Source organism: Pelodiscus sinensis, chromosome 30 (genome assembly GCF_049634645.1).
Source record: "Pelodiscus sinensis isolate JC-2024 chromosome 30, ASM4963464v1, whole genome shotgun sequence".
Lineage (NCBI taxonomy): Eukaryota > Metazoa > Chordata > Testudines > Trionychidae > Pelodiscus > Pelodiscus sinensis.
Genome location: NC_134740.1, coordinates 13,969,337 through 13,996,638, shown reverse-complemented (window position 1 = coordinate 13,996,638; position 27,302 = coordinate 13,969,337). Strand labels below are relative to the sequence as shown.

At 49.8% G+C, this 27,302-nt stretch overlaps 4 protein-coding genes across 4 annotated transcripts; 2 read left to right on the top strand and 2 right to left on the bottom strand.

Annotated features, from left to right (window-relative positions):
• The first annotated feature begins 75 nt into the window (after positions 1-75).
• Positions 76-1,289, top strand: LOC102453900 (olfactory receptor OR9H1-like). Its single transcript, XM_014573445.3, has one exon. The coding sequence runs from the start codon at positions 126-128 to the stop codon at positions 1,071-1,073; it is 948 nt and encodes a 315-aa protein (XP_014428931.3). The 5' UTR covers positions 76-125; the 3' UTR covers positions 1,074-1,289.
• Positions 1,290-5,029: 3,740 nt separating this feature from the next.
• On the bottom strand, positions 5,030-6,168 carry LOC102453658 (olfactory receptor 9S13-like). The gene has a single exon (XM_006122745.2). The coding sequence runs from the start codon at positions 5,954-5,956 to the stop codon at positions 5,030-5,032; it is 927 nt and encodes a 308-aa protein (XP_006122807.2). The 5' UTR covers positions 5,957-6,168.
• Positions 6,169-13,583: 7,415 nt separating this feature from the next.
• LOC102445369 (olfactory receptor 6Y1-like) lies at positions 13,584-14,510 on the bottom strand. The gene has a single exon (XM_006112294.2). The coding sequence runs from the start codon at positions 14,508-14,510 to the stop codon at positions 13,584-13,586; it is 927 nt and encodes a 308-aa protein (XP_006112356.2).
• Positions 14,511-24,191: 9,681 nt separating this feature from the next.
• Positions 24,192-25,579, top strand: LOC106732628 (olfactory receptor 6N1-like). The gene has a single exon (XM_014578081.3). It carries the CDS (start codon positions 24,255-24,257, stop codon positions 25,203-25,205), a length of 951 nt encoding a protein of 316 aa, XP_014433567.2. The 5' UTR covers positions 24,192-24,254; the 3' UTR covers positions 25,206-25,579.
• Positions 25,580-27,302: the final 1,723 nt, after the last annotated feature.

Below are 27,302 nucleotides of genomic sequence, written 5' to 3'. Positions count from 1 at the left end.
CTAGCCCAGTGTCTTTCTGGCAAGAGCTCTGCTCCCTATTTTTGGTGAGACCTGAAATGCACATTACCCGTTGGGTTCTTTTTTAACCTTGGTCTTGCTCCCTTCCTCTCAAGGAAACGCCAGCCATGGAGACGGTGAGAGCGGATAATTGCACAGCTCGGGGGGGATTCATCCTTTTGGGTTTCGGGAATGGCCCGGAAGCCCAGCTGGTCCCTTTGGTGGCGTTTCTGCTGATTTACATGATCACAGTCCTTGGGAACGCCGGCATGATCCTCCTCATCTGCTCCAACCCTCGTCTTCACACCCCCATGTATTTCTTCCTCATGAACCTGTCGGTCTTGGACCTCTGCTTCACCACCACCATCGCCCCCAAAGCCATGGCCAGCTTCCTGGTGGGGAGCAACGCCATTTCCCACAACGAATGCGCCACCCAGTTCTTCCTTTTCTCGGTCTTCCTCACGGCCGAGGGGTTCCTGCTGGCGGCCATGGCGTACGACCGCTACACGGCCATCTGCAACCCGCTCCTCTACCCCGTCACCATGTCCAAGTGGCTTTGCGTCCGGCTGGTGGCCGGCTCCATCTTCAGCGGCTGCGTGAACTCCATGGTGCAAACCGGCTTCACGTTTTCGCTGCGCTATTGCGGGTCGAGGGAGATCGACCATTTCTTCTGCGATGGCCCACCGCTGATTAACCTGGCCACCAGCGACACGTATGTCAACAACCTGGTGATGTTCACCTTGTGTGGCTTCGTCATCGGCAGCACCTCTCTGGTCGTCCTCGTCTCCTACGTCTACATCATCTCCACCATCCTTCGGATCCACTCCACCGAAGGCCGGCATAAGGCCTTCTCCACCTGCACCTCCCACATGATCGCGGTGAGCATCTTCTACGGCTCCACGGCCTTCATGTACGCCCAGCCCACTTGGGTGTCTTCGCTCTACCCTCGCAAAGCCGTGTCTGTCTTCTACACCTTCATCATCCCCATGGTGAATCCACTCATCTACAGCCTGCGGAACAAGGAAGTGAAAGACGCCTGGGGCAGGACGATGGGGAGGAAATCGTGGGAGGGATGAAGCTTGCCTTGGAGCACGCAGGTCACACCTGCCTGGTGAGGGCTTGCGTCGACTTCTGGAATTGGAACTCAACCCAAGAAGGTGAAATAAACATTTTCTGGCAAAGCTTTCACTGGTTTGCATTGTCGTTTTTCTCCAGCTGGGTGGGATGACACAGGAGATTGGGGGACTTTGTGGTACCCCTTTGAATACTAGAATCCCAGGCCTGGCAGAGACCTCAGGAGTCATTGAGTCCAGCCCCCTCCCCAAAGCAGGACCAACCCAACTCAACCATCCCAGCCAGGGCTTGGTCAAGTCAGGACTTATGCACCTCTAGGGATGGAGATTCCAACCCCTCCCTAGGGAACCCAGCCCAGCGCTTTCCCACCCGCCTAGGGAAAGAGTTTTCCCTAATATCCAACCTAGGCCTCCCGCATTGCAACTTGAGCCCATTGCTCCTCGTTCTTCCGTATGCCCTCCCGAGAACAGCCTCTCTCCATTCTCTTTGGAACCCCCCTGCAGGGAGTTGGAGGCTGCTCTCAAATCTCCCCTCACTCTTCTCTTCTGGGGTGTGGCTAGACTGTGGGGTTTTTCAGGATACAGAAGCCCGAAAAAACTCCGCCACAATCCAGGGAATGCTTTTTTTTTTTGCGGAAGAGCAAACGTGCTCTTTCGGAAGCCCCTGTGTTCCTATCAAAAGACGGGTTTTTGCCTAACATTTGGCCCAATCTAGATGGGCCAAATATTAGAGAAGCCTCTTCCGACATAAGAATAGGGAAAAAGTATGCAAATTGTGGGGCGCGTTTTGCGTATCTTTTTCTGACAAAAACTTTTAGTCTAGCCAGACCCCTGCAGACTAACCAAGCCCCAGTCCCTCCGCCTCTCCTCGTAGGTCATGTTCTCCAGCTCCTCAATCATTTTGGTCGCCCTCCGCTGGACCGTCTCTAATGCATCCGCATCCTTCCTGTAGTGGGGGGTCTGGGGTGGGTGTCTGCCCCACGCTGACTCGTTAGGGATAAAACCCAGCCCTGGGTGAGGCCTGGGATTCTGGCACCTACAGCTGAGGGCAGGGACAGCTGATTCGGGCCCAGCTGGGGCTGTATGAACAAGGGCTCCCAGAGGGGCGTAGACAGATACACTCTGCCTCTAGCTGGGGGGGCGGGGAGGAGGCAGGCAGAGCCTGGTTGCCAGGGATGCTGGAGGCTTCCTGAAACTGGGCAGGGCTGGGGAGAGGCCGGCAGAGCTAGGGGGCTCTGGCTTCACTCCTGGGCAGGTCTGAGGCAAGGCCTGAGAGCACGAAGGCTGCAGAGAGGCTTCCAGGGCAGGCAAAGGCAGCAGGTCCCCACCCCTGCCAATAAGGAGTGGCTGTGCCAGGCTGCAGTTGGCCCCGAGGCAGGGGCTAGATGGCCCTGGCTGTGGGTCATTGCAGCAGGGTGGGGGTAGGTGGATCGGAGGAGTGTCCAGGACGGGAGGACCCCAAAGTGCAGGTGCATTGAGCTAGGATGGTACCAGCAGGAGTGACACCAGCCAGAAGGGGGCGCTTCAGGGCTGGGAGCTAATTCCCACAGGGTCCAGCAGGAGGCACCGGGAGGTGGGTGGACGCCGCCCTGTGGGAGGGCCCAGAACTGGACGCAACGCTCCAGATGCGGCCTTCCCAGTGCTGAATAAAGGGGAATAATCACTTCCCTGGATCTGTGGGAATTTATGCTCCTCTTAATGCAGCCTAATATGCAGACACACACCCAGAGACACACATATACAAAGACAGACACACACACAAACATACAAAGACAGAGACACACAAAGACACACAAAAACAGACACACAAGAAGTCAGACAAACAGACACAGACACACACACACAGCTCCCAAAAGATTCTCCAGCTGCTTTTATAGTGACCAATCCTTATCATTGCTCGAGTCAGTCCAGCGGCCAGCTAGGCACAACACGAGTGGGGGCTGGCCCTGAAGGCATTCTCATGTTGATTCTCTGTTGTTTTTCCAGAACAACCCCAAAGTCTCCCAGCACGCTCCTCCCTTTTAGAGGAGTTGATTCTCGTGTTCGGCTTCGGGCTAATAGCCATTGATGGGCCTAACCACCATGAATTTATCTAGTTCTTTTTTGAACTATGCTAAAGTCCTGGTCTTCACAACATCCCCCGGCAAGGAGTTCCACAGGTTGACTTTGTGCTGCATGATGAAAAACGTCCATTGGTTTGTTTTAAACCTGCTCCCTATTCATTTCCTTTGCTGACCCCTCATTCTTATGTGATGGGAATGAGTAAATAACTTTTCCTTATTCACTTTCACCACACCTGCCACGATTTTATAGACCTCTATCATATCCCCCCTTAGGCTCCTCTTTCCTGAGCTGAAATGTCTCCATCTTTTTAACCAGGACAAGGTGAAACTGGCACCTTCATTTTTTCACTCTTTTTCCCAGTGAGATCCATCTGTTGCTGGCATCTTCTCTCTCATCTGTTCACAAGCCCCGCACACATCTCCCCTGCACAAGGAAAAGCACGTCCAAACAAAGAACAGCAAGCCCATGGTCAACACTATTGCAATGAATTCCCGCAACATCCTTCCCCACCCAAGGAACAGACAAAGAGTCAAACAATCCCAACCCTCGAACTTCAGCACACAAGTGGACTGGCCATGGTGTGGAATTTGGCCTTTTATGATGAGGGACATCATGAAGAGTGTGTCTTTCCCCTTAAATATCATAATCTATTTCATCCCATTTGACCTGAGTCAGTTCTTTTTCGGAGCTTTCCAAATACTTCCCATCGGCCTCTTTCACCGCCTAAATACAAATATGTCCCTAGGTGGCTAAGTACCCGAAGTCCCATCGTTTATTTCTGAGATGAATCACAGACTCATAGAAAACTAGAACTGGAGGGGACGTTCAGAGCTCATTGAGGCCAGTCCCCCACCCGCATGGTAGGACCAAGCATCTTCTACATTATCCCGGATAGATGTCTAGCCAACCTGCTCTTAAAAATGGGGGATTGCGTTCACTCTCCTTGCTCTGTTGAGTTGCATGGGATTTCTGCCATCCTGTGGTGATGCTGTGTGTGCATGCCTCAGTTTCCCTGGTGCTGCACTGATGCCTACATGGAATTTTGGGGGGTGACGCTCACTGAGGGATTCTGTGACAGCCCAGACTGGCTGTTGAGTGTGAATTAGTCTTGGCTGGCTTAGGATACAGTGAAGCATCAATTGGAAGGAGTAAGACGAGTCCAACAAAGTTCAGCGGGAACGGGAAAACAACCATGCAAAGTGAAATCATGAGGTGGATTTCCTTCCCTCTGGATTATCTGTCAGCCTTCCCTGTCCCTGCATCTCCAGAGTTCAAAGTTCCCATATTAGCAATGGCAACAGATTCTGCCTTCCTCCCTAGTCCCAGATGCTGCAAAGACACGTGGCTGTGAAAAGCTTGTTCTCCCATAAAAGGAACTATGTAAATAGATAGGGCCAGAAAAAGTGTGACTAACTATATTTTACACTTGGGAAACTGACGAAAAAAGGGGGCGATTTTCAAAGCTGCCTAAGTGGTTTGAACACCACAATCGTATTCAAGTCCATGAGCATTGAGCACCAAAACCCATCAACCGCTCAGCCAAGGCACCAGACAGAGCGAGAAATCGACCCCAGATGTCCCAAATCCCAGGCCAATATCTTCACCACAAAACCATTCCTCCCACGTTGGAGAGAGATCTTCTCCCAAGGGATTTAGAGGCGAGCCTCCGATTCCTCACCCTTGCATGGTGTGTGGGATTCTCAAAGGAGTCAAAGGGTGTGGGAAGTTCAGTTGGGTGCCTAATTCCCTTCGGTTCCACTGAAAGTCCCTGCCTTTCCTCATAATATTCCCCAGCTGAGACCGTTGTTCAATGGCAGATGCCTGTGGGAATTCCCCTGTCCTTGATACCCATTCCCATCCATCCCGATCGCTGACCGATTGCTCAGCAGCCTTGCTCAGCGGGAAAACCCTTTCTTTTTCAGTTGTCTCCTCAGAGCCTCTTTCACCTCCTTGTTCCTCAAGCTGTAGATCAAAGGGTTCAGCATGGGGATGACGACGGTGTAGAACACGGAAACCACTTTGCTTTGACCTGGGAAGGCGACGGCCCCGGGTTGAGCGTACATGAAGAAGACCGTCCCGAAGAACAAGCTCACAGCCACCAGGTGGGAGGCGCAGGTGGAGAAGGCGCGGCGCCGGCACTCGGCAGAGGGCATCCGTAAGACCGTGGTGAGGATGTAGCCATAGGAGATCAGGACGACCAAGCCCGTGCTCACGATGATGAGCCCGCACACGACCAGCATCGCCATTTCGTTGGCGGCGGTGTCGGAGCAGGCAGCGTTCATCACAGCGGGGACATCGCAGAAGAAGTGGTCGATCTTCCCCGAGCCGCAGAAGGACAAGCGGAACGTGAAGCCTGTCTGGATGCTGCCGTTGAGGCAGCCAGAGAGGTAGGAGCCTACCACCAAGACCTGACACACCCACTTGGACATCTTCATTGGGTAGCGCAAGGGGTCGCAGATGGCGACGAAACGGTCGTAGGCCATGGCGGCCAGGAAGAAGGCCTCGGTGGTACCGAAGAGAGAAAAGAAGAACATTTGGGTGGCGCAGCCATTGTAGGAGATGGCCCGGCGCCCTGTTGAGAAGCTCAGCAGGGCTTTGGGGGTGATGACGGAGGAGTAGCAAAGGTCCAGGAAGGAGAGGTTTTTCAGGAAGAAGTACATGGGGGTGTGGAGCCGGGAGTCAAGGCTGATGATGGTGATCATGCCGACATTGCCTGCTAGGGTGACGCTGTAGAGAATGAAGAAGAGGAGAGAGAGGAAGACTTGCACTTCACCTCCGAAGCCCTCCAAGGTGAACACAGTCACCGCGCTGCAGTTTTCCATGGCTCCCTTGGGGTACGGAGGAAAGCAGAGACGATGGGGGAAGAATGTGGTTTCTGCAATGAGCACTGGTCACCCTACCCTACTCACTCGCTGTCGGCAGACACAACTGTAGAAGGACCCGCTGCAATTCTCGGCAGAAAAACCACTCCGGCTCCCCCTGAGTGTCATGCTTCTGCATCACAAGCAAACACCCACGCGCCTAATTCATCGTGCTGGGAACCGGCTGGACCTGGAAGTAGAAAAGGGGATGGGAATGAAGGAGACGGCTTCACCAAGCCACCAAAACTCTATTAAAAATAAACAACGAGAAATCCCATGGCATCTTATAGTCTAACAGATTTATTGGAGCATAAGCTTTCGTGGGAAAAGACCCACTTCGTCAGATGCATGTCGTGGAAATTCCAGAGGCAAATATAAATATACAGGCACATGTTCAATCTCCCTGGACACACAGTAACAGATTTAAAAGTAGCCATCCTGCAACAAAAAACCCCTTCGAAAACAGGCTTCAAAGCGAAACTGCAGAGCTACAATTCATTTACAAATGTGACATTATCAGTTTAGGATTAAACAAAGACTGGGAATGGCTAGTCAATTGCAAAAGCAGTTTCTCCTCTCTTGGAGTACATCTAGACTACAGGCTTTTGTCAACAGAAGTTTTGTCGACGGATACTGTCGACAAAGCTTCTGTCAACAAAGAGCGTCTAGACTACATCCAGTTCTGTCGACAAAGCAAGCCGCTTTGTTGACATGACAGTGTAGATGCAAAGGACAGTGTAGATGCAATAACTCCTTCTGTCGACAGAACTCTGTCGACAAAAGGCGTTATTCCTCATAGAATGAGGTTTACCGCCGTTGACAGAACAGCTGAGTTCTGTTGACGTTATGTTGACAGAACTCAGTGGCAGTGTAGATGCAGGTAGAGTTTTGTCGACAAAAGTCCACTTTGGTAGACAAAACCCTATAGTCTAGACAAACTGGTGTTCACACCTCCACATCAGCTGCTAGAAGTGGGCCACATCCTCCCTGACTGAATTGACCTCATTATCTCTGGCCTTCCTCTTGACTGGTACTCCCTTCTCCTGTGCCTGTATATTTATACCTGCCTCTGGAACTTCCACGACATGCATCTGACGACGTGGGTCATTGCCCATGAAAGCTTATGCCCCAATACATCTATTAGTCTAGAAGGTGCCACAGGACTCCGTGTTGTTTAAGCAGATTCAGACTAACATGACGACCCCTCTGATACTTGTCTATTAAAAATGTACATATAAATAAATATATTACATAAAAATGGCTAGAAAAAAGAGAAGTAAAAGGAAGTAAAGAGAAAGGGATTTGAAAAGGAAATAGAGGGAAAACACCTCAGGAACGGGTGTATGGGGATAGATAGATAGATAGATAGATAGATAGATAGATAGATAGATAGATAGATAGATAGATAGATAGATAGATAGATAGATAGAGGGGTGTGTGGGGATAGATAGATAGATAGATAGATAGATAGATAGATAGATAGATAGATAGATAGATAGATAGATAGATAGATAGATAGATAGATAGATAGATAGATAGATAGATAGATGTGAACATTTGGTAGCAAGTTAGGCTGAAATCTATTAGCTAACCGACATCTCCTACACTTTTACAATAACCGACCCCATGATCATTTTGCTGTCCATGCTGGCAGAAATCTGAGGCCTCACAAGCGTTTAGCCCAAACCAATCCAAATCTTCTCCTACCTATAACATCCTTTACCTGCTACAGGTCCAAAGATCCCTTCCTGACCCCTCCTTTGAAAGAGGAGAAAAAGGCTCCAAATTGTCCCCCTTGCTGAGCCCAGTGTGAATGGGGAACCGATGTGAAGGGCAGTGGAACAGAGACTATCCAGGATAGGGTATGTATTGAGATCAATGGTTCTCTCCTCTCACCCACCTCAATGCAAATCGGGAGGAACTCCACTGAGGTCAGCAGGACTCATTCTACTCTCTCTACCCCCAGCTGAGGAAGTGGGTTGTGCCCACGGCAACTCCTGATACTATAGAGTCTCGAAGGTGCCACAGGACCACTTGCGCCTAACTCCAGTGTTGTTCCAGTGTTTCCCCGGGATGGTCAGCATCCAGGTCTGGTGTAAAATGAGCATCAGGGACATCAGAAGCGCCTCTCATGCATCCCCTCATCTGATTCTCTGACTCTACTGCCGAACCCGTGTCTCTCTTTCCCCACAAGCCGTCATTTCAAACGAAGTCCCTGCCTTTCCTAACTTACTTGCCTCCCCCCGCAAGAAGGACAAATACGTCTTGTCACTACCAATCCATCAGGACTGCATGACGTGGTCAGATGACACTAGAATGACTTACTTTTCAGATGTATCCACCTCTGCGGGGATTTACAGCTAATGCACCGGTCTGATTTCATTTTCTTTTAATTGGCTCTGCAGAAATGTGAGAAAAAATACCCCCCCCCCCAAACGCTGAGTATTGAAACATCCAGAAGTCATAAAGCAGCAAAACAGCGACCAAACACACTTCCTTGGTCTCACCAATTTCTTACTGAAGAGGAAAAAAATAAGTTTTTCCCCCCTGCAGCCATTTGCGGTTAGATTTCTGACTGCAGCTCAGCGTTGTTTATTGTGCTGTAAGACACCGTGAAATACAGCAGCACCTTCCTTGGATTCAGCATGAGCAACCCGGTGTGTTTTGCTAACTCGCCCTTAGGGTGCTTTTTAAAAAGCCTTTCCTGTTCCCATCGGACTTGTTCTTGAAGCAGACAATTAACGAGGCTTTCCACACATAGATCATATGTGATACGTACGTGGTCATTTTGAGAACTAAGAAACCAAGAATGCTTAGTGCTGTAGCAGAAACAGATGCCACTGGGGAATTTGCTCTCTGCCTGCTACATTTTGGAATGATTGGTAAGCAGCTACCCACGTGGAACTAAGCAGGAGTCTGTGGTTAGATCTCTAGCTTTGGACTTTGGACTCCAAAGTTTGGGTCCCCCCTCTATCAGGGTTCTTGTGTCACACAACCAGGGATTAAGAGACCTACGAATGCACATAGCTGCCTAATGCATGTTAAAATCATTTTGATGTGACCAGGAAATCATAGAACACTGGAAGGGACCTCGAGAGGTCATGAAGTCCAGTCCCCTGCCCTCACAACAGGACCAAGCACCATCTAGAGCATCCCTGACAGGCGTCTGTCCAACCTGCTCTTAAATATCTCCAGAGATGGAGATTCCACAACCCCCCTAGGCAATTTATTCCAGTGTTTCACCACCTGGACAAATAGGAATTTTTTCCTAATGTCCAACCTACACCTCCCTTGCTGCAGTTTAAGCCCATTGCTTCTTGTCCTGTACTCAGAAGCCGAGAACAATTTTTCTCCCTTCTCCTTGTTACACCCTTTTAGGTACACCATCATGTCACCTCTCAGTCTTCTCTTTTCCAAACTAAACAAGCCCAATTCTTTCAACCTTCCTTCTTAGCTCATGTTCTCGAGACCTTTCATCATTTTTGTTGCTCTTCTCTGGACCTTCTCCAATTTCTCTACATCTTTCTTGAAATGTGGTGCCCAGTTCAATAGGTAAGTGCTTCTACAATGTGTCTAGGTGCCTGGCAGCATCTTCAGACACCAAAATACCTTTAAAAATCTCACCTGAAGTGACCCAGGAGGGCCATAAACCGTCCCCCCTCACACCCACTAGACAGTCCAACAGGTTTCTTGACCATGCCGAGGCTTAGCTCTTAAGTTTGTCTTCTCCCAAGTAAAGAAGTTGGCTTGAATAGTTCTGGTGGGTTAAAGGTTCTTCACCTTCGTGGACTGGTTTGATTGCAGCTTTGATTGCAACAAGGACAGGACACAACCTGTTGGTATGGAGACCGGGTCTGGAGGCTTTCTACGGGGCAGGACCTGTGATGGGTGTCGTTCCCACCTCCATGGAAAAGTTGGGCAAACAATGATTTTTTTGGAGTATCCAAAAAGCAAGATATTCAAAACTGGGAAGTGTGGCCTCAGAAACATCATTGTAGGCTCAACACTTTATGCATCCCTGTTTCACCTGGGACTACATTCTCTGGCTGGTCTACACATCTCTGGAGGCATCAGTTTTTCTCCTTGTACAGAGGTGGTGTACAGATGCCTTCTGGCTCCAGACCCCTGCTCATGGAGGCTCACAAATGACCACTCTTAAGAGGCACGATGGTGCCACTGTGAATAGAAATATTTGGGTGTTTGGCTGGAAAAATAAAAACGCTTCATTTTGGGGGGCATTAAACCTTTTTTAGTAACTATCTGAATTGTTGGAGAAAATATCATTTGGATGAAACTCCAATTTCCCATTGGCAAACCATTTAAATGGGAAATTCTTGGCCACCCATTTTTCTCTAGTCTAAGTCTGGTGCATGAGATTAGCTACAATGGAGCCACATCATCACCAGTGAACTTTGAATTCTGGATTATCCATCTGAGAGCACAGCCCTCGAACACTTCAACGAAAGGAGTAAATCTACCAGGTAGCAGAGTAGTAGGTTGTTACCTCTTTTGCAGGCCAGCCGCTACAGAAGGGTCCGACAAACATTTTGCAAGCCTTTGCTGAGAAATGTGTAGTGCTGATTTGGTTTGGTGCACTGTGATCACTGTAATTGCTGCTAGACGTCATCACAGGTGCATTTTTATGAAGTTGACAAAGAAAGGTTCTTTTATTACTACAGTACAGTAACGCCGATAGGTTCGATATGAGACTAGAGCCCTGTTCCGGGCACTGTGTAGATCCACAATGATTGGCTCTTCATGGCTCAGAGGAGATGCACAGGGCAGGAAAGGAATTGTCATTAGTCCTGTTTGATAGACAGAAGCATGGAAACATTGATCTAAGATTTACAAAGGAATTTGGTGGCGATTTGACATGCAAAAAGGTGAATTTAGTATTCAAACACAATTGAAAACCAATAAAAATTGGAGTAGGATTTTTTTTAAACGCTCAAGTGATTTAGGAGCATAAGTTCTTCTGATTTAGGAGCACAAGCTCCTCATAAAACAGCCTTCTCCCGTTCTCCTCATTGTCTTCATAGAATCATAGAGCTGGAAGAGACCTCAGGGGGTCATCAAGTCCAGTCCCCTGCCCAAGGCAGGACCAATCCCAACTAAATCAACCCAACCAGGGCTTTGTCAAGCCGAGACTTCAACACCTCTAGGGATGGAGATTCCACCAGCTCCCTAGGTAATCCATCCCAGCGCTTCACCACCCTCCTAGGGAAATAGTTTTTCCTAATATCCAACCTAGACCTCCCCACTGCAACTTGAGACCATTGCTCCTTGTTCTGCTGTCTTAGGTGGCTTTGAAATGTCCCTGTTTCAAAGAACTCTCCAAGGTCACCTTGAACTGAGAATTGACCCCCGTGGTCTTGGGGACAGTTCCAGCAAATTAAATACAAGACCATCTTTCTGCTCCTGGATAAGTGTTACGCTTGCTCAGTATATTTCTGCTCACTCTTCTTACCAGCCTCCCTCATTATCTGGGCGGCCTCTTGGTGTGGACCCCAAAGGTCAGACATGTTCTTTCTTTTCAAAGGCATCTCAGCAATGAGACATGCCATTGTAGCAAGCATGTCCACTCATCCCGCATCTTCCAGCGCATCCTCTCTTTGGAACCATAGCTAATGGTAGGGTCTTTGCCATTTGACGGATGTGACTTTGGAGAAGAGAGGCAGTAAAGTCAACATGTTCATGAATGGCAGGTTCCCTAGCGTGTGAAAGGCTGACCTCGGACACCCTGGGTTTGATTTTTCAGGGGGTTTTAGATATTGAGTAGAACTCATCAGAAAATTAGATTTTTTTTCCAACGACAAAAATTAATTTCATCTGTTTCCCATGACAAAGTTTGTCTTTTGGGCCAAACAACCCGAGTGTCACATGTAATTTAGTTGCCTCAATGCATCTATAGCCCAGGCTCCCTTCTTGGATTACACCTACCACAGGTTTCTTAAATAGTCATGGGAGGCAATTGCACCATGGGAGTTCCCATTTATGGTGCATCATGGGAGATATGGTATAGTTGGGGAGAATAACCTGGGGCCTATCTACACTAGGAATTTATTTCAAAATAATTACTCCGGATATGTCTACACAGCAAAATTATTTTATAACAGCCGTTATTTCAAAATAACTTTCCTAGCGTCTACACAAGCCAACTGCTATTTCGCAATTAATTTGAAACAGTGGAGGGCTTAGTTCAAAATTGGTAAACCTCATTCCACGAGGAATAGCGCCAATTCTGAAATTCCTATTTCGAAATAAGTGCTGCATAGATGCTTATTTCGGAAGAGGGGGCCTCCAAACGTTCCAAGGGTGCCCTGCTGGCCGCCCTGGCCACAAGATAACTTCTGACCTGATGCCCTGACAGAACCAGTCCCGGCTGGCCTTAAATATAATTCTGCGTCCAATCAGTGTAGATGTGTTATTTTGAAATAAGATATTTCGAAATAACTATTTCAAAATTAGATATTTTGAAATAAAGCTGTAGTGTAGACATACCCTCCCAAAATAACTATTCCAAAATAGCATGTCCTCACTATGGAGAAGCCTCAAAATTAGTCCAAGGCAGTCCCCTTTAAGGTAGATGTGATACCTTGCTGTTAGAGCCCCAGCAAGCAATGGGGAGTAATTACTCTGCATGACTTTGGGGAGTAGTTATTTCGAAAAAGCAGCAGCGTCCACACTCTTGCCATTTTAAAATAATTATTTTGAAATACGTATTATTTCTCACAGAAAGCAAGAGCCATTATTTCAACATAACCAGCCGTTGGACACACAGCTCGTTATTTCAAAATAAGGGGCGTTATTCTGAAATAACTCGCCAGTGTAGACCAGAACTTAATGAGGGGTATGTCTACACCGCAGTGTTATTTCAGAATAATGGTCGTTATTCCGAAATAACAATGCGAGCGTCTACACAGATTTTGAAATAATGGACAGCTTATTCCAAAATCTGTAAACCTCATTCTACGAGGAATAATGCCTATTCCAAAATAGTTATTTCGAAATAAGGTGAGTGAAGATGCTCCATTTGTGCTATTTTGAAATAGCCCCTCCCCATGGCCATTCTAAGTTATTCCTCCCCAGTGACTCCTGGCACTCTAAATCGAGATAGCACATCTACATTAGGGAAACCTTTTTCTCCATGTAGCTGAGGAGAATGGGGATGTAAGGAAACTGAACTAAAATCCCATGAGACACCGCCAACGTATTTTCAATACATTGTTTTTTCAACCATTTGGGGATGGAGGGTTCCGGAAAATCAAAATTTTCCACCAAAATTTGGCATTTCGAATTTTTTTTGTCAAAAAGCCAATTTTCTGTCAAAACACACCAGTACCGGAATCGATATATTTTCAACACATCTCACGGGACACACAGTCTTGCCTCAGAACTGCCCCAAAGTTCCGGCAGGAACATGGAGTATGATTTACAAGGTGCCAAAAGGAGCTACCTGCCCACTGAGACCTCACGTCTGAACCTCCAGCCCATCTTCCCCAGCGTTGGAACCCATGGCCGCTTGTGCATGCAACGTGCCACCCGTCAGACTAATCAGTAGCTTGGCCTCTTCCCTGGCGGTCCTTATCTAGGAGCTGAGAATTGCCTTCCTCAGTGCATCCTTGACCTCCTTGTTCCTGAGGCAGTAGATGAGGGGGTTCAGGAGGGGCACCACCGTGGTGTACAGCACCGACACCAGCTTGTTGGAGCTGTAAGCGTACATGGCTTTGGGGCGGGTGTAGGTGAAGAGGGTGGTGGAGTAGAACAAAACCACCACGGCCAGGTGGGAGCTGCAGGTGGAGAAGGCCTTGTGCCTGCCCTGAGCCGAGGGCATCCGGAGCACGGCGAAGAGGATGCAAACGTACGAGGTGACCACGATGCACAGCGGCACCATGATGACCAACAGGGCCAGGATGAAGTCTACTAGCTCGGCAAGGGAGGAGTCGGAGCAGGAGATGTTCAAGAGGGGGGAGATGTCACAGAAGTAGTGGTTGATGGCGTCCGTGTGGCAGAACCGGAGCCGGGCAATGAAGCTCAGCTTGATGGTGGCTGTGACTAAGCCACAAACCCAGCAGCCAGCCGCCAGCTGGGCGCAGAACCTACCGCTCATGATGGACGGGTACCGCAAGGGGCTGCAAATGGCCACGCAACGGTCATAGGCCATGGCAGCCAAGAGGATGTACTCCGTGCACACAAAGGTCACAAAGAAATACAGCTGCGCCATGCACCCTTGGAAGGCAATGCGCTTATCCGGGGTCATGAAATCGGCCAGCATCTTGGGCGCAATGACCGTCACGTACCAGATCTCCAGGAAGGACAGGTTGCCCAGGAAGAAGTACATGGGCTTGTGCAGGCGGGGTTTGGCCCGGATGACGAGGAGAATGACGATGTTTTCCATCAGCGTTAGCAAATAGGCCAGGAGGAAGACCGAGAAGAGGAGTCGCTGATGCCCGGCAGACGTGGTGAATCCCAGCAGAAAGAAGTGACTGACGTGGGTTTGGTTTCCTTCATCCATCCCTTCCAGGCAACGCCTTCCTGCCCCACCTGTGGTGAATTCAATCACGATTAGTCTAATTCCAGCCCGTGGAGAACAGCTGGGCCCCAACCCAAGAGGGCGGCCCCATTGTGCTGGACTTTACACATCCGTTCCGTGTGCAGCGGCAGTCAAAAAAGTAAACAGAATTTTAGGAATCATTAAAAAAGGGATAGAGAATAAGACAGAGAATATTGTATTGCCTCTACCTAAAAACATAGGACGCCCACATGTTGGATACTGCGTACAGATGTGGTCACCTCATCTCCAAAAAGATCTCTTGGCATTGGAAAAGGTTCCGAAAAGGGCAACAAAAATGATGAGGGGTTCAGAACGGGTGCCCGATAAGCAGAGATTAAAAAGACTGGGACTTAGAGAAGAGGAGACTAAAGGGAGTTACAGCAGGTCTATAAAATCATGGCAGGTGTGGAGAAGGTGAAGAAGGAAATGTTATTGACTTGTTCCCATAACAGAAGAACAATGGGTCACCAAATGAAATGATTAGTTGGCAGGTTTAAAACAAACAAAAGGAAGTTTTTTTTCATGAAGCGCACAGTCAACCTGTGGAACTCCTTGCCAGAGGATGTTGTGAAGGCCAGGACTAGATGAATACATGGCGGTTAGGTCCATCCTGTTAGCCAGGATGGGCAGAGATGGTGTCTCTGGTCTCTGTTTGTCAGAGGCTGGGAATGGGCGACAGGGGAGGGGGTCACTGGATGGTTCCCTGTTCTGTTCCCTCCCTCTGGGGCACCTGGCATTGGCCACTGTGGGGCAGATAGGACACTGGGCTAGATGAGCCTTTGGTCTGACCCAGTGTGGCCATTCTTATGTATTGTCCCTGCACCAAAGACCACTGGGCTCTGATTAGACAAGAGGGACTCGTATTGGAGATTCTTCACGCCAGAAGCCATCTTTTTGCTCTGTGTTTGTACAGCACCTAGCACAGTGAGATCTCAAAGGGAATTAGGCACCTTGGTGCTTTTCAAAATGCCTTTAAGCATCTCTTTGCTTCTTTAGGTACTTCAATGCCTCTCCAACTCTTGCCAAGACGACCCAACGGTGCATTGAAAGTCAGGCGCCCATGGCTTAGCCCACCGAAGGAATCGGGCACCTACAGGCCATATTTAGGTCTCTATATCTGGGCTTGGCTGCCTAAATTCCAGTTCCGGACTCCAGTGCAATGCCCACAACTGCCACTGGACTCGGTGCCGGCAGGTAGGTGCCCAGAGGATGCCAGTTGAATTGGCTGCCGGCCTTCAGTAAGCGGAAGGGGGTTCCAAAGAGGATGGAGAGAGGCTGTTCTCAGTGGCGGCAGATGGCAGAACAAGGAGCAATTGGCTCATGTTGCAGCTTTTTTGGGTGGGAGAGAACATCAAAGGAAGGGGAAAGGAAAGGGACATCTCAGTTTCCATCCAGTAGAGAGTAAAGAAAAGTTTCTAAAAAGTTAGGATATTTTTTTTCCAATATTTTCTGAGGTCCCTCGTTTGCGGAATGTTACCCGCTCTGTGGCTACCAGGCCAGCACATTACTAGGCCAAGTGTCTATGCCTACGGGGCTTTGGCTGGCAAGGAGGAGAGGAGTGAGAATAGAAACCTTTGCAAATCCCAGACCCCCGTCAGGGAAACTTACATTTCAATGAGGTGTCAAAATGCAGCCAAGGGAGGCATTTCCTTCAGTCCAGCTGTAGCCAAACTTTTCCTCTGTGGAATATTTACAGGAGAGGATTCATTAGAAGAGTTCTTGCATATGGGAGAGTAGATAGATGCACCGTCCCATGCACTAATCAATATGCTAACGATTCCCGCAGCCCAGTCCTTATTACAGAAACGACCGGTGGTGACAAGCAATTCGTAATGAGCTGAAATAGCCTCATTCTGGGTCGTTAACTCCCTCGTCACTGAACACATTCGCAGTATCAAGCAGGCCGCATCAGTCACAATACTTTGGATTCATGCACAAAGTTTCTTAGGCTCTGTCTGGTCTTACACACTGTCACGGGCAATGTGATTCATTTGCTAACGAAATTGAATGCCTCCTGCGTGCACCTGTTCTGTCCTTGTTTTCTCTCAGGCTATGTCTACGCTATGACTTTTTCCGCAGGAGGCAATGCAAAGGAAGCGTGGATTGGCATTTTTTCGTGCTTCATTCGCATAATCTTTTTCGTTCTGTTTTTGTGCTCAGGGGTTTTTGCGCTAAAACAGGCAGTATGGCCATGGCTGTTTTGTGCAAAAACCCCTTTTCCCGCAAGATCCTTATGCTCTCAGGCAAATTAGGATGCAAAAGAAGCACAAGAAAATGCTAATCCACGCTTCCTTTGCATTGCCTCTTGCGGAAAAAGTCATCGGCTGTGTCTACACTGGCATGAATTTCCGGAAATGCTTAAAACGGAATACTATTCCGTTTTCAGTTTTTCCAGAAAAGGAGCGTCTACATTGGCCATTTTCGCGATCGGGGCTTTTTTCCGGAAAAGACTACTGGGCTGTCTACACTGGCCCTTTTCCGGAACAGTGTTCCGGAATAAGGACTTATGTCCGAGCGGGAGCAGAATAGTTTTTCCAGAATAGCGGCTGATTTTGTACAGTAGAGCGTCGTCGCTTTTCCAGAAATTCAAGGGCCAGTGTAGACAGCTCGCAGCTTATTCCGGAAAAGCGGCTGATTTTCCAGAATAAGTGGCCCAGTGTAGACACAGCCATAGTGTAGACAAAGCCTCAGATGACAGAGAGACAGGCAGATAGATAGATGTATGGGGATAGATAGACAGACAGACAGATAGAATCACAGAATACTAGAACTGGAAGGGACTTCAGAGGTCATCAAGTTCAGTCCCTGCCCTCACGGCAGGACCAAGCAACGTCTAGAGCATCCCCGACAGGTGTCTGTCCAGCCTGCCCTTCAATATCTCCAATGATGAAAATTCCACAACCTCCCTGGGCAATGTATTCCAGTGTTTCACCACCCTGACAGGAAGTTTTTCCTAATGTCCAACCTGAACCTCCCTTGCTGCAGTTTAAGCCCATTGCTTCTTGTCCTGTCCTCAGAGGCCAAGGAGAACAATTTCCCCCCCTCCTCCCTGTGACACCCTTTTAGATACTTGAAAACGGCTATCATGTCCCCTCTCAGTCTTCTCTTTTCCAAACTCAATCAACCCAGTTCTTTCAGTCTTCCCTCAGAGCTGCTGTTCTCTAGACCTGTCATCATTTTTGTTCCTCTTCTCTGTACCCTCTCCAATTTCTCCACATCTCTCTTGAAATGTGGTGCCCAGAACTGGACACAGTACTCCAGCTGAGACCGAATCAGTAGAGAACAGAGCGGAAGAATGACTCCTTGTGTCTTGCTCACAACACTCCTGTTAATGCCGCCCAGAATCATAGCTATGCAAATCACATAACTTATTTTGATCTTATTTCGAAATAGCTTATTTGTTCATTTAACTCGAAATCACCCCCTATTCCAAAACGTCCCTTCTTCCTTGTGGAGCGAGGTTGACAGGGACGCTGGAATAGCATGCCCCTTATCTTGCGAAATAACGGGTGTGCTGATAAGACACGGGATAGCTATTTTGGGACACCTCCAGAAATAGCACAGCTGTGTGGACATAGCCAATCTGAATAGAGATGTTGAATTTGGGACTTTTTATGGGGGTCTGCAAACACCATCCAACCACCATCTCTACATCCACTTCCTTCTCCCTCTAGGAAGGGAGGGGTGGGAGCAGGCTAACGGGTCCCTGAAAACACGTGCTAGGTAGTTACGCTGAACAATCTCTTCCCTTTGCATTTCATTCTGGCTTGGAGTCCCTTTCCCCAGCCTGCAGACAAGCTCTGTGCAAACTCACAAGCGCCTCTATCTCCCCATAAAAGATATCACTTCGCCACCTTGTCTCTCGCATACCTGGGACAAGCACACCACCTGGCTTCCAAGTCTCATACGATTGCTGTTGATTGCAGGCATCTGGTTCCAGAGTGTCCTTTCAAGAATCAAGTTGATGTTGGTCCTGCCTTGGGCAGGTGGCTGGACTTGATGAGCTCCTGAGGTCTCTTCCAGCTCTATGATTCTATGAATCCTGCCTATTGAAAGTTACGCCTGGGTAAATGCAGCCGTACATAGTTTCCCCACATGCCTAATCCATACTGAAGTTTCAGAGCTAGCAGGCGGGACAGTTGGTAAAACACACCTCGCCACGGAAGGAAAATTTGCCTTCAAACATGGAGTAGCTGGAGAGCAGAGTGGGTCTGGACAGCAAAGTTCAGCACCAGGTACATGAAGGATGCCGGTGCCGGTATGTGTGTGTCTCTTTATTTGCCGTCGGTGTCCCTGGAGGGGACCCGTTGGAAGCAAGCACACTGCGAACAAACTCATCTGTCGGCACAGGTGCTCAATACCTAGTAGGCTGCGCCTGTTCTGATTCATTGGGGTCTCAGCTCTGGGAGAGAGAGGGAGGAGCAGGGCCGGAGCAGGACTCAGGCGATGGTGGAGCTCTGGAAGGGCTGGGAGGGAAGTACAGGCCCCTCAGGCATGGCGAGGACCTTTCGGCAGCTTTGGGAACCTCAGCAGAACCCAACAGAGGTGCCTCCAAGGCCAACGGATTCCTAGAGGATCATGGAAACATGTGGGCTGGATTCCCCTGCTGGTGCCAATCAAACTGGCTGCATTGGCGTCCATGGGGCAGATCACCTGCTGTGGGGTCAACTGGAGTGGAGCCATGGGCACCATTTTAAGGGGCAAGGGGGGCTGCACACTTCCCCCCACCACACACAAGTTTCAAAGAATCCCAGGGCAGGCAGAGCCCTCAGGAAGCATCGAGTCCAGACCCCTGACCAAAGCAGGACCAACCCAACTCAATCAACCCAGCCAGGGCTTGGTCAAGCTGGAAGTTAAACACCTCTGGGGATGGAGATTCCACCCCCTCCCTAGGGAACCCAGCCCAGCGCTTCCCCGCCCACCTAGGGAAAGAGTTTTTCCTAATATCCTACCTAGACCTCCCCCACTGCAACTTGAGCCCATTGCTCCTTGTTCTGCCACCTTCCACCACTGAGAACAGCCTCTCTCCAGCCTCTCTGGAACCCCCTGCAGGAAGCTCTCAAATCCCCCCTCACTCTTCTCTTCTCTTCTGCAGACTGAACAAGGCCAAATCCCTCAGCCTCTCCTCGTAGGTCATGTGCTCCAGCTCCCGAATTATTTTGGTCGCCTCCGCTGGACCCTCTTCAATTTATCCACATCCTTTCGGGGAGGGAGGGGGAGACAGGAACTGGATGCAGCTTTCCAGATGTGGCTTTCTCAGTGCCAAATAAAGGAGAATGATCACTTCTCTAGATCTGGCAGTCCTCCTACTAATGCAGTTCGATACGCCATTAGCCTTCTTGGCTACCAGGGCACACTGTTCACTCGTCTCCAGCTACTCATCCACTGTAACCCCCGGGTCCTTTTCTGCAGAACTGCTACTCAGGTCCCCAGCCTGTAACAAAGCTTGGGAGTCTTCCGTTCCAAGGGCAGGACTCTGCACTTGCCCTTGTTGAACCTCATCAGATTTTTTTTGGCCCGACCCTCTACTCTGTCTAGGTCACTCTGGACCCTCTCCCTGCCTTCAAGCGTATCTACCTCTCCCCCTAGCTTAGTGTCATCCACAGACTTGAAAAGGGTGCAACCTAGCCCCTCATCCAGGACATTAATAAAGATGTTGAACAAAACCAGTCCTAGAAGAGATCCTTAGGGCACACCGCTAGAAACTGACCGCCAGCCAGACATCGAGCCATTGATCACTACCTATTGGGTCTAGCCAGCTTTCTATCCATCGTAATGTCCTTTTATCCAGTCCATCCTCCCTTAACTTGCTGGTAAGAAAACAGCCTCTCCCCGAGTTACAAATGAGTTACAGACCAAACACTTGGCCATAACTCAAAATGTTCGCAACTCGGACCACATTGAGTTACATGGCGACTGCGCTGTTTGTAAGCGCGGATCGCGTTCGTAACTCAGGGACCACATTTACGACCACTTTGGTCATAAATGCAAACAGTCGTAACTCAACCGTTCACAACTCGGGGACTGGCTGTATTGTGGGATACCGTATCAAAAGCGTTGCTAAAGTCAAGGTATATCACATCCACTGACCTCCCTGTAGCCACAGAGCCAGTATCACGTCATAGAAGTTAATCAGGTTGGCCTTGACTATTCCTTATCACTTTCCCCTCTTCCAAGTCCTTCAAAATGGATTCCTTGAGGATCCCCTCCATGATTTTTCTGGGGACTGAGGTGAGGCTGACCAGTCTAGTTCCCTGGATCATTCTTCCCTTTTTTACATTTGCCTTTTTCCAATCATCAGACACCTCCCCCAACTGCCACGAGTTTTGAAACATAGTGGCCCATGGCCATTTGGTTCATTTATACCAAAACATTAAAACAGTTATGGCAGTGTCAAAACAGCTGGCAGTCCAGATGCAGAAGAGGGTGAGGAATTATCTGCCTTCTCCCCAGCATGCAGAAGAGTGAGGTAGAGCCGATAACAGCGGAAAGGGGGAATAGGAAAGGGCTGATGAAGGTCTCATGCCATCAAAGCTGGAGGAGATACAGGGGGAATACGTGTGCTACGCAATGGGACATGAAGGTAATGGAGAGTCACTTCTCACCACGGGGCCCCTGGCTGGCTTCCCTGGCTGGCTTCCCTCATGTCCACCTCACACGGCAGCGCCAGGCCTCCATGCTACCACTGAGTCCCAGCAAAGCAGAGCCCGGAGGACTACCAACACATGGGGCCTGCCAGCAGCTCCATGCCAAGAGCAGCCTGCTCGGTCTCTGCTGTCCCACACCCATCTGCTCCCAAACCATCCCTCTCCCCGATGTAAGACTCCACCTTGGGTTGTCTGGAAGGTCACTTTCCCATGTGTTACCATGGTGGATGAGGTTGCCTGGCAACATTGATTGTAGGTTCTCTTTGGGAACCAATCCCATGTGGCCACTGAAGCATATAGACGTGACTGCCACCCGGCACCCGGGGAACAGAGCTGGGAGGGAGGTAATCTGTGTATTGGGCAGGAATTTATATTGGGACATTAAACACAAGACGAAGACAAAGAAGACGACGACACCTCTATCTCTTTCGGTGTCCCTCTCCTCTCACGTACCCCGTTTTCAAGCCGAGCATCAATATTGGCTGCAGCCCAGCTATTCCTGATTTATTCCACAGTAAGTTGGAGCAGAATTGTTTCCTAATTAACTCCTCAAGATGTGGAAATCTCCATTTGATTTCTCGTATTACCTAAGGTACTGTAAGTCGTTAGTAAGTGTGTAAATTTGCTAATCTTTGGGAAGTGGAGGAAAGGGAGAAGAACAGACGGTGGAGGATCTGGATGGGGGAGTGGGAGGGAGGAAGGTGGGCAGGGACAGGGTATGAGAGCCACATCCCAGGAATTCATGGATGGTTTTTGAAAGTTACACCTAACCTTTCCGAATGTGCAAGGTCCTTCTGTTTCCGCATCGTCCCTGCTCTTTCACTGTCCTGTCGGCCAGGTCATTTCGGAACTCAGCTGTGTTACAAAGACCCAGAAGAGTCAACAACTTACAAAGTAGCCAGCAATAGGCTGCGAATCCTAGTGATTGTGAAACCGGGGCCATGCTCACGAGAATGAGCTTTCACTATTGGTGGATGTTCTGGTGCTCAGGGTGCTGGCTGGGGTTTGTGGGTGCTGGCTCCGTTGTCTGTCTGTGTTGGTTTCTGTGTGGATTGAGCTGCGCTGGGACATGTGTGCGGATTCCTGTGTGTGGTGCACAAGGGATGTGTGTTCTCGTTGGGGACTGGCAGCGGCTAGAGGGTTTCTGAGGGCTGACTGAGGTGAGGCATGAGAGGTACGATAGGGGTGAGGGTTGTCTTACACTGACTGATATAGGTTGATCTGGGGGGGTGCTATTGGAATTTGTGTGAGAGAATTGTTTTATTGTGTAGGCGGTTGTGTTGATTTGTCACCCTTCTGGATGTTCCCATTTTTCATGCCCCTAGCAAATGTCATTCCTTGGCTCATTGGGTTTTGTGTCTCCTGTTGCATCCTGCATTGTGTGCCTCAGCATTTCAGATGTGGTCCCTATGTGTCTGAGCTGTTCTTCTGTCCTCTTCCTCTGCTCTTTGTTCCGGTCCCCACCTTGCGCGGGATTCCTTTGGAGTTTGCAAGCTACAGAATGACACATGGAGTCACCATCCGGGGATCTTATTAGAGCGAATTTCACCAAGTCAGTTCTGAGCATGGTTTGGAACTTCGGCCGAGCCTGCCCCGTTTTTCCCATGCAAAGTTTCTCTCTGTGGCTATTAGACAAATACACCCCTGAAAATATCTTTCAGCATTTCACAACCCTCACCTACTGCACTCTGTATGAGGTCATAATTCTAAAATGGGTTAATTATCTTCTCGACGGGTTAGTGACTGTTAATTTCATTTGGTGAGCCCTAGTTCTTGCATTGGGGGAAAGAGTAAAAAGCACTTCCTTCTTCACTTTCTCCACATGGTTTTATAGACTTCTACCATGTCATTTCCAAGCTGAGAAGTCCAAGTCTTTTTAACCTCTCCTCACACAGACACCATCTTGCTCCCTTAATCATTTTTGTGACTCTTTTCTAAACCTTTTCCTATGTCAAGAGATCTTTTTGGAAATGGAGCTGTCACATCTGAACACAGTATTCAAGATGTGGGCATAGCACGGATGTAGAGAGAGGCAATATGATAGTCTCTGTCTTATTTTCTAGCCGGGCCGGGGGCTCTCTGTGCACTGAAGGAAGCCCTGACCAGAGCTCTGGTGCTGGCTCAGTCCAGCCCACCTTGTCAGGCTCCCCTTTCTCACACAGCTCTGTGATGGGGGCGGCGATGGAGCACCATCCCAATGCAGGACTGGACCTGCTTCTTAGTCTGGAGAACTGCCCAGTCTCTGGTCCCATCTGCCTTGGCCAGCTCGGGCTTTAAGCTGCCGCTTCCCACCTTATGGCCCATGTAAGGCATCTCCGCCATCCCCACCTTGCACTTCTCAGCCTTTATAGCCAGCCTGGCTCCCTGCAGCTGGCCCAGCACATGGCAGTCCTGGGGCACTTGGTCCTGCCAGGTCTGGCTAAAGACAGGATTATCTTCAATGTACGCCAGGGCCAAACTCTCCATCCGCCTCAGTGCTGGTACATCTGGCGCTAGAACGTGGCAGGTGCCCCCGTCCCCTCCTTCACCCTGAGACCAAAGGGCAAGACCAGGAACTCATAGTGCCCCACGGGGTGATAAATGTCGATTTCAGCCTGGCACATGAGTCCAATGGCACCTGCCCTCGGTGGGGTCTCTCTGCCTCTCAGCTCCCCCATGTCCTGCTCATGCTGCCACGGTCTCTCCCAGCCCTCTTGTTCCTTCTCACTTTCTTGCCACTCCATCCCATGGTCCTTCTCACGGTCATGTCGGTCCTTGTCTTGGTCCTGACGGTCCTCGTCATGGTCCTTCTCACGGTCCTGGTAGTCCATCTCATGGTCCTAGTGTTCCTGGTCTGGTCCTAGTGGTCCTTCTCATGGTCCGCCAGTTCCTTTAACCTAAGTTCTCTTTCAATTTCCAGCTGCCGCGGGTGCACCAAGTGGAAATCCAGCTTTTATAAACCTCTGCTGACCGAGTGGGTCCTGAGGCAACCCACAGAGAGAAGTTGTACCAGAAATGCTGACTGTTTTGCAATGGAAGATGGACTCTACAGGGCAGAATTTGTTTTTCTTTCCCACAGATGAAACCGACGGCAAAGAAAGGCCTGGGGAATCAAACAACCTTCACGGAGTTCATCCTCCTGGGATTTGGGGACCTCCCTCAACTACAGCCCTTTCTCTTCTTCTTCTTCTTCATGATCTACATGGCGACCCTGGCTGGGAACCTCCTCCTCATCATGCTTGCCGTGGCTGACCAGCACCTCCACACCCCCATGTATTTCTTCCTGGGGAACCTCTCCTGCTTGGAGACCTGCTACAGCTCCACCATCCTGCCCCGGCTGCTGGCCAGTCTCCTGATGGGGGACAGGACTATTTCTGTTACTGGGTGCATCACGCAATTATATTTCTTTTGTTGCTTGGCAGGCGTAGAATGCTGTCTCCTCTCCGTGATGTCCTATGACCGGTACCTCGCCATTTGCAAACCTCTGCACTACACGGCGATAATGAACGGCCGGTTGTGCCTCCAGCTAGTGGTTGGGTCGTGGCTCGGTGGCTTTGTGTCTGTGTCCTTCTTAATACCTGTGTCACAATTAACATTCTGTGGGCCAAATGAAATTGACCATTTCTTTTGTGATTTCAGTCCAATCATTGAAGTATCCTGCAGTGACACTCACTGGCTGGAGGTTGTGGCTTTTGTACATTCGTCCGTGTTCACATTCCCTCCATTTCTCTTGACTCTGGCGTCCTACGTGTGTATCATCGCCACCATCCTGCGGATTCCATCCACCAGCGGGAGGCAAAAGGCCTTTTCCACCTGTTCCTCCCATCTCATCGTGGTGACCCTTTTCTATGGGTCCCTGGTCATTGTCTATCTCCTCTCGGACTCTGATGTGCTGAGGGATTTACACAAAGTGTGCTCTGTTTTTTATGCGGTCCTGACCCCCCTGATCAACCCGCTGATCTACAGCCTCAGAAACAAGGAGGTAAAGGAAGCCCTGAGAAAAGCTCTTCTTCGATTTTTCACCTTTTAAATAAACGCAGGGATTGTAAGCAACACGCAAAACCTACAATTGGTGTCAGGAAGTCCTGATTCGGAGAATCATCTATCTATACAGTTTAGAAATATGCATCCGTCTCTGTCTGTCTGTCCATGTGTGGGTCCACTGTCTTTTCCAGAACGTCTGAATGGTAGAATTAGAGCCACCACATTTGGTATGAAGCGTCCTCTTCCCGTTAATTAAACCAGTGTCAGGGTTCGGTTGTGCCAGGCAAACAGGAAGCGCCTGGAATGGGATTGTTCTCCGTCACACGGAAAGGGAAGGGGTTGGTTGGAGGGATGTTATAGTGCAGAGATTCTGCAGGGGACAGCGCAGGCTGGGTACAGTTCTATCCTGGCCAGTTCATGTAGCCTAGGTTCTGTGACTCCCAGAGCAGATGTCCAGCAAAAAGAAGGGATGTCACACGCTCGGGTTGTTAACAGAAGTCATATTTTAAATAAATGAAAAATGTACATGCTGCATTGCAGTGATGGTATTTTTTGGAAAATGAAGGTTTTGGGGGGAAGGGGAGGCAGGGAGTGGGTGGCTTAGGTCAGAGGGTTGGAAGGTATGCGGGGTTCAAGGATGTATGAGGTGCAGGAGTTAGGGCAGGGGGCTGGGAGCGAGGGGGGCTTACCAGGGCCACTCTTGATGGCATGGGTGGTGCTGCTTTGGTGATGGTTCCTCCCAGTGGTCCAGTGCCATGGTCCCTGGCCAGCGGCTCATCCTGAGGGGCTGGGACTGCTCTACCCAGAGTGCAGGCTCCTCCTAGAAGGGAGTATCCAGTTAGGTTGGGGCTCTGCAGGCTGGCCCCAGCCTCCATCTGCAGCCGTTCAGGGGGGTGGTGCTAAGCAGGTAATCTGGCAGGGGTGAGGGGACGTTGCTTCTGGAGCTCATCCCCAGACTCCAGTGGCCCCCCCCCCCGTGGCCTGCAGGTTGTGGAGGTCAAGGTGAGGCCAGAGTTCAGGCTTCAGGTGTTGCTGCCGGCCTCCAAAATGTCCTGCAGACTGTTGGGGAGAGGGTGGCTTTGGGGCTGACCTTCAATGGCCCCTCCATGGCCTGATGGTTGTCTGGTGGTCCTGAGGCTCTAGGGGCTGCCTCGTCCTCCAGCGGCTCCTCCGGCAGCCAACAGGCTGTGGGTCAAGGGGCCAGGATCCAGAGATGGCTCACACCTCCAGCTGCCTTGCAGGATGTCTGGGGAAGGTTCTCTGTGGAGGGCCGGCGCAGGGGCTGCCCCCACTCCAGTGCCTCCTCCCCCATGGCCTGCAGGCTTTGGGCTTGGGGCGGAGGGGGGCTCCCTACCAGTGTGCTGGCAAGTAAGATGGCAGAGCCCCAGCCTTGGTGGCCACCTTCTTGGTGCTGCAGCTGCCCCCAAAAGGGACTCACTGATGCGCAGCCTGACAGACGCAATCTAGTATAGACCTCATGACCTCCTCACATGGTTGGTGGGTCTCCCTGAGCCTCTTCTAGGATCAGTCAAGGGAAGAGTCGCTCACTCAAGAAAATACATCCATACAATCACAGAACCATAGAAGATCAGGACTGGAAGAGACCTCAGGAGTCATTGAGTCTAGCCCCTTGCCCAAAACAGGACCAACCCCAATTCAATCAACCCAGCCAGGGCTTGGTCAAGCCGAGACTGAAACACCTCTAGGGAGATTCCACCACCTCCCTAGGGAACCCATCCCAGTGCTTCCCCACCCGCCTAGGCAAAGAGTTTTTCCTAATATCCAACCTGGACCTCCCCCTCCAGAACTTGAGCCCATTGCTCCTTGTTCTGCCACCTGCCCCCACTGAGAACAGCCTCTCTCCAGCCTCTTTGGAACCCCCCTTCAGGGAGTTACAGGCTGCTCTCAAATCCCCCCTCACTTTTTTCTTCTGCAGACTGAACAAACCCAAATCACTCAGCCTCTCCTCGTAGGTCATGTGCTCCAGCCCCCTCATAATTTTTGTTGCCCTCTGCTGGACCCTCTCCAATGAATCCACATCCTTTCTATAGTGGGGGGCCCAGAACTGGACACAATGCTCCAGATGTGTCCTCACCAGCACCAAATAAAGGAGAATAATCACTTCTGTAGATCTGCTGGCAAC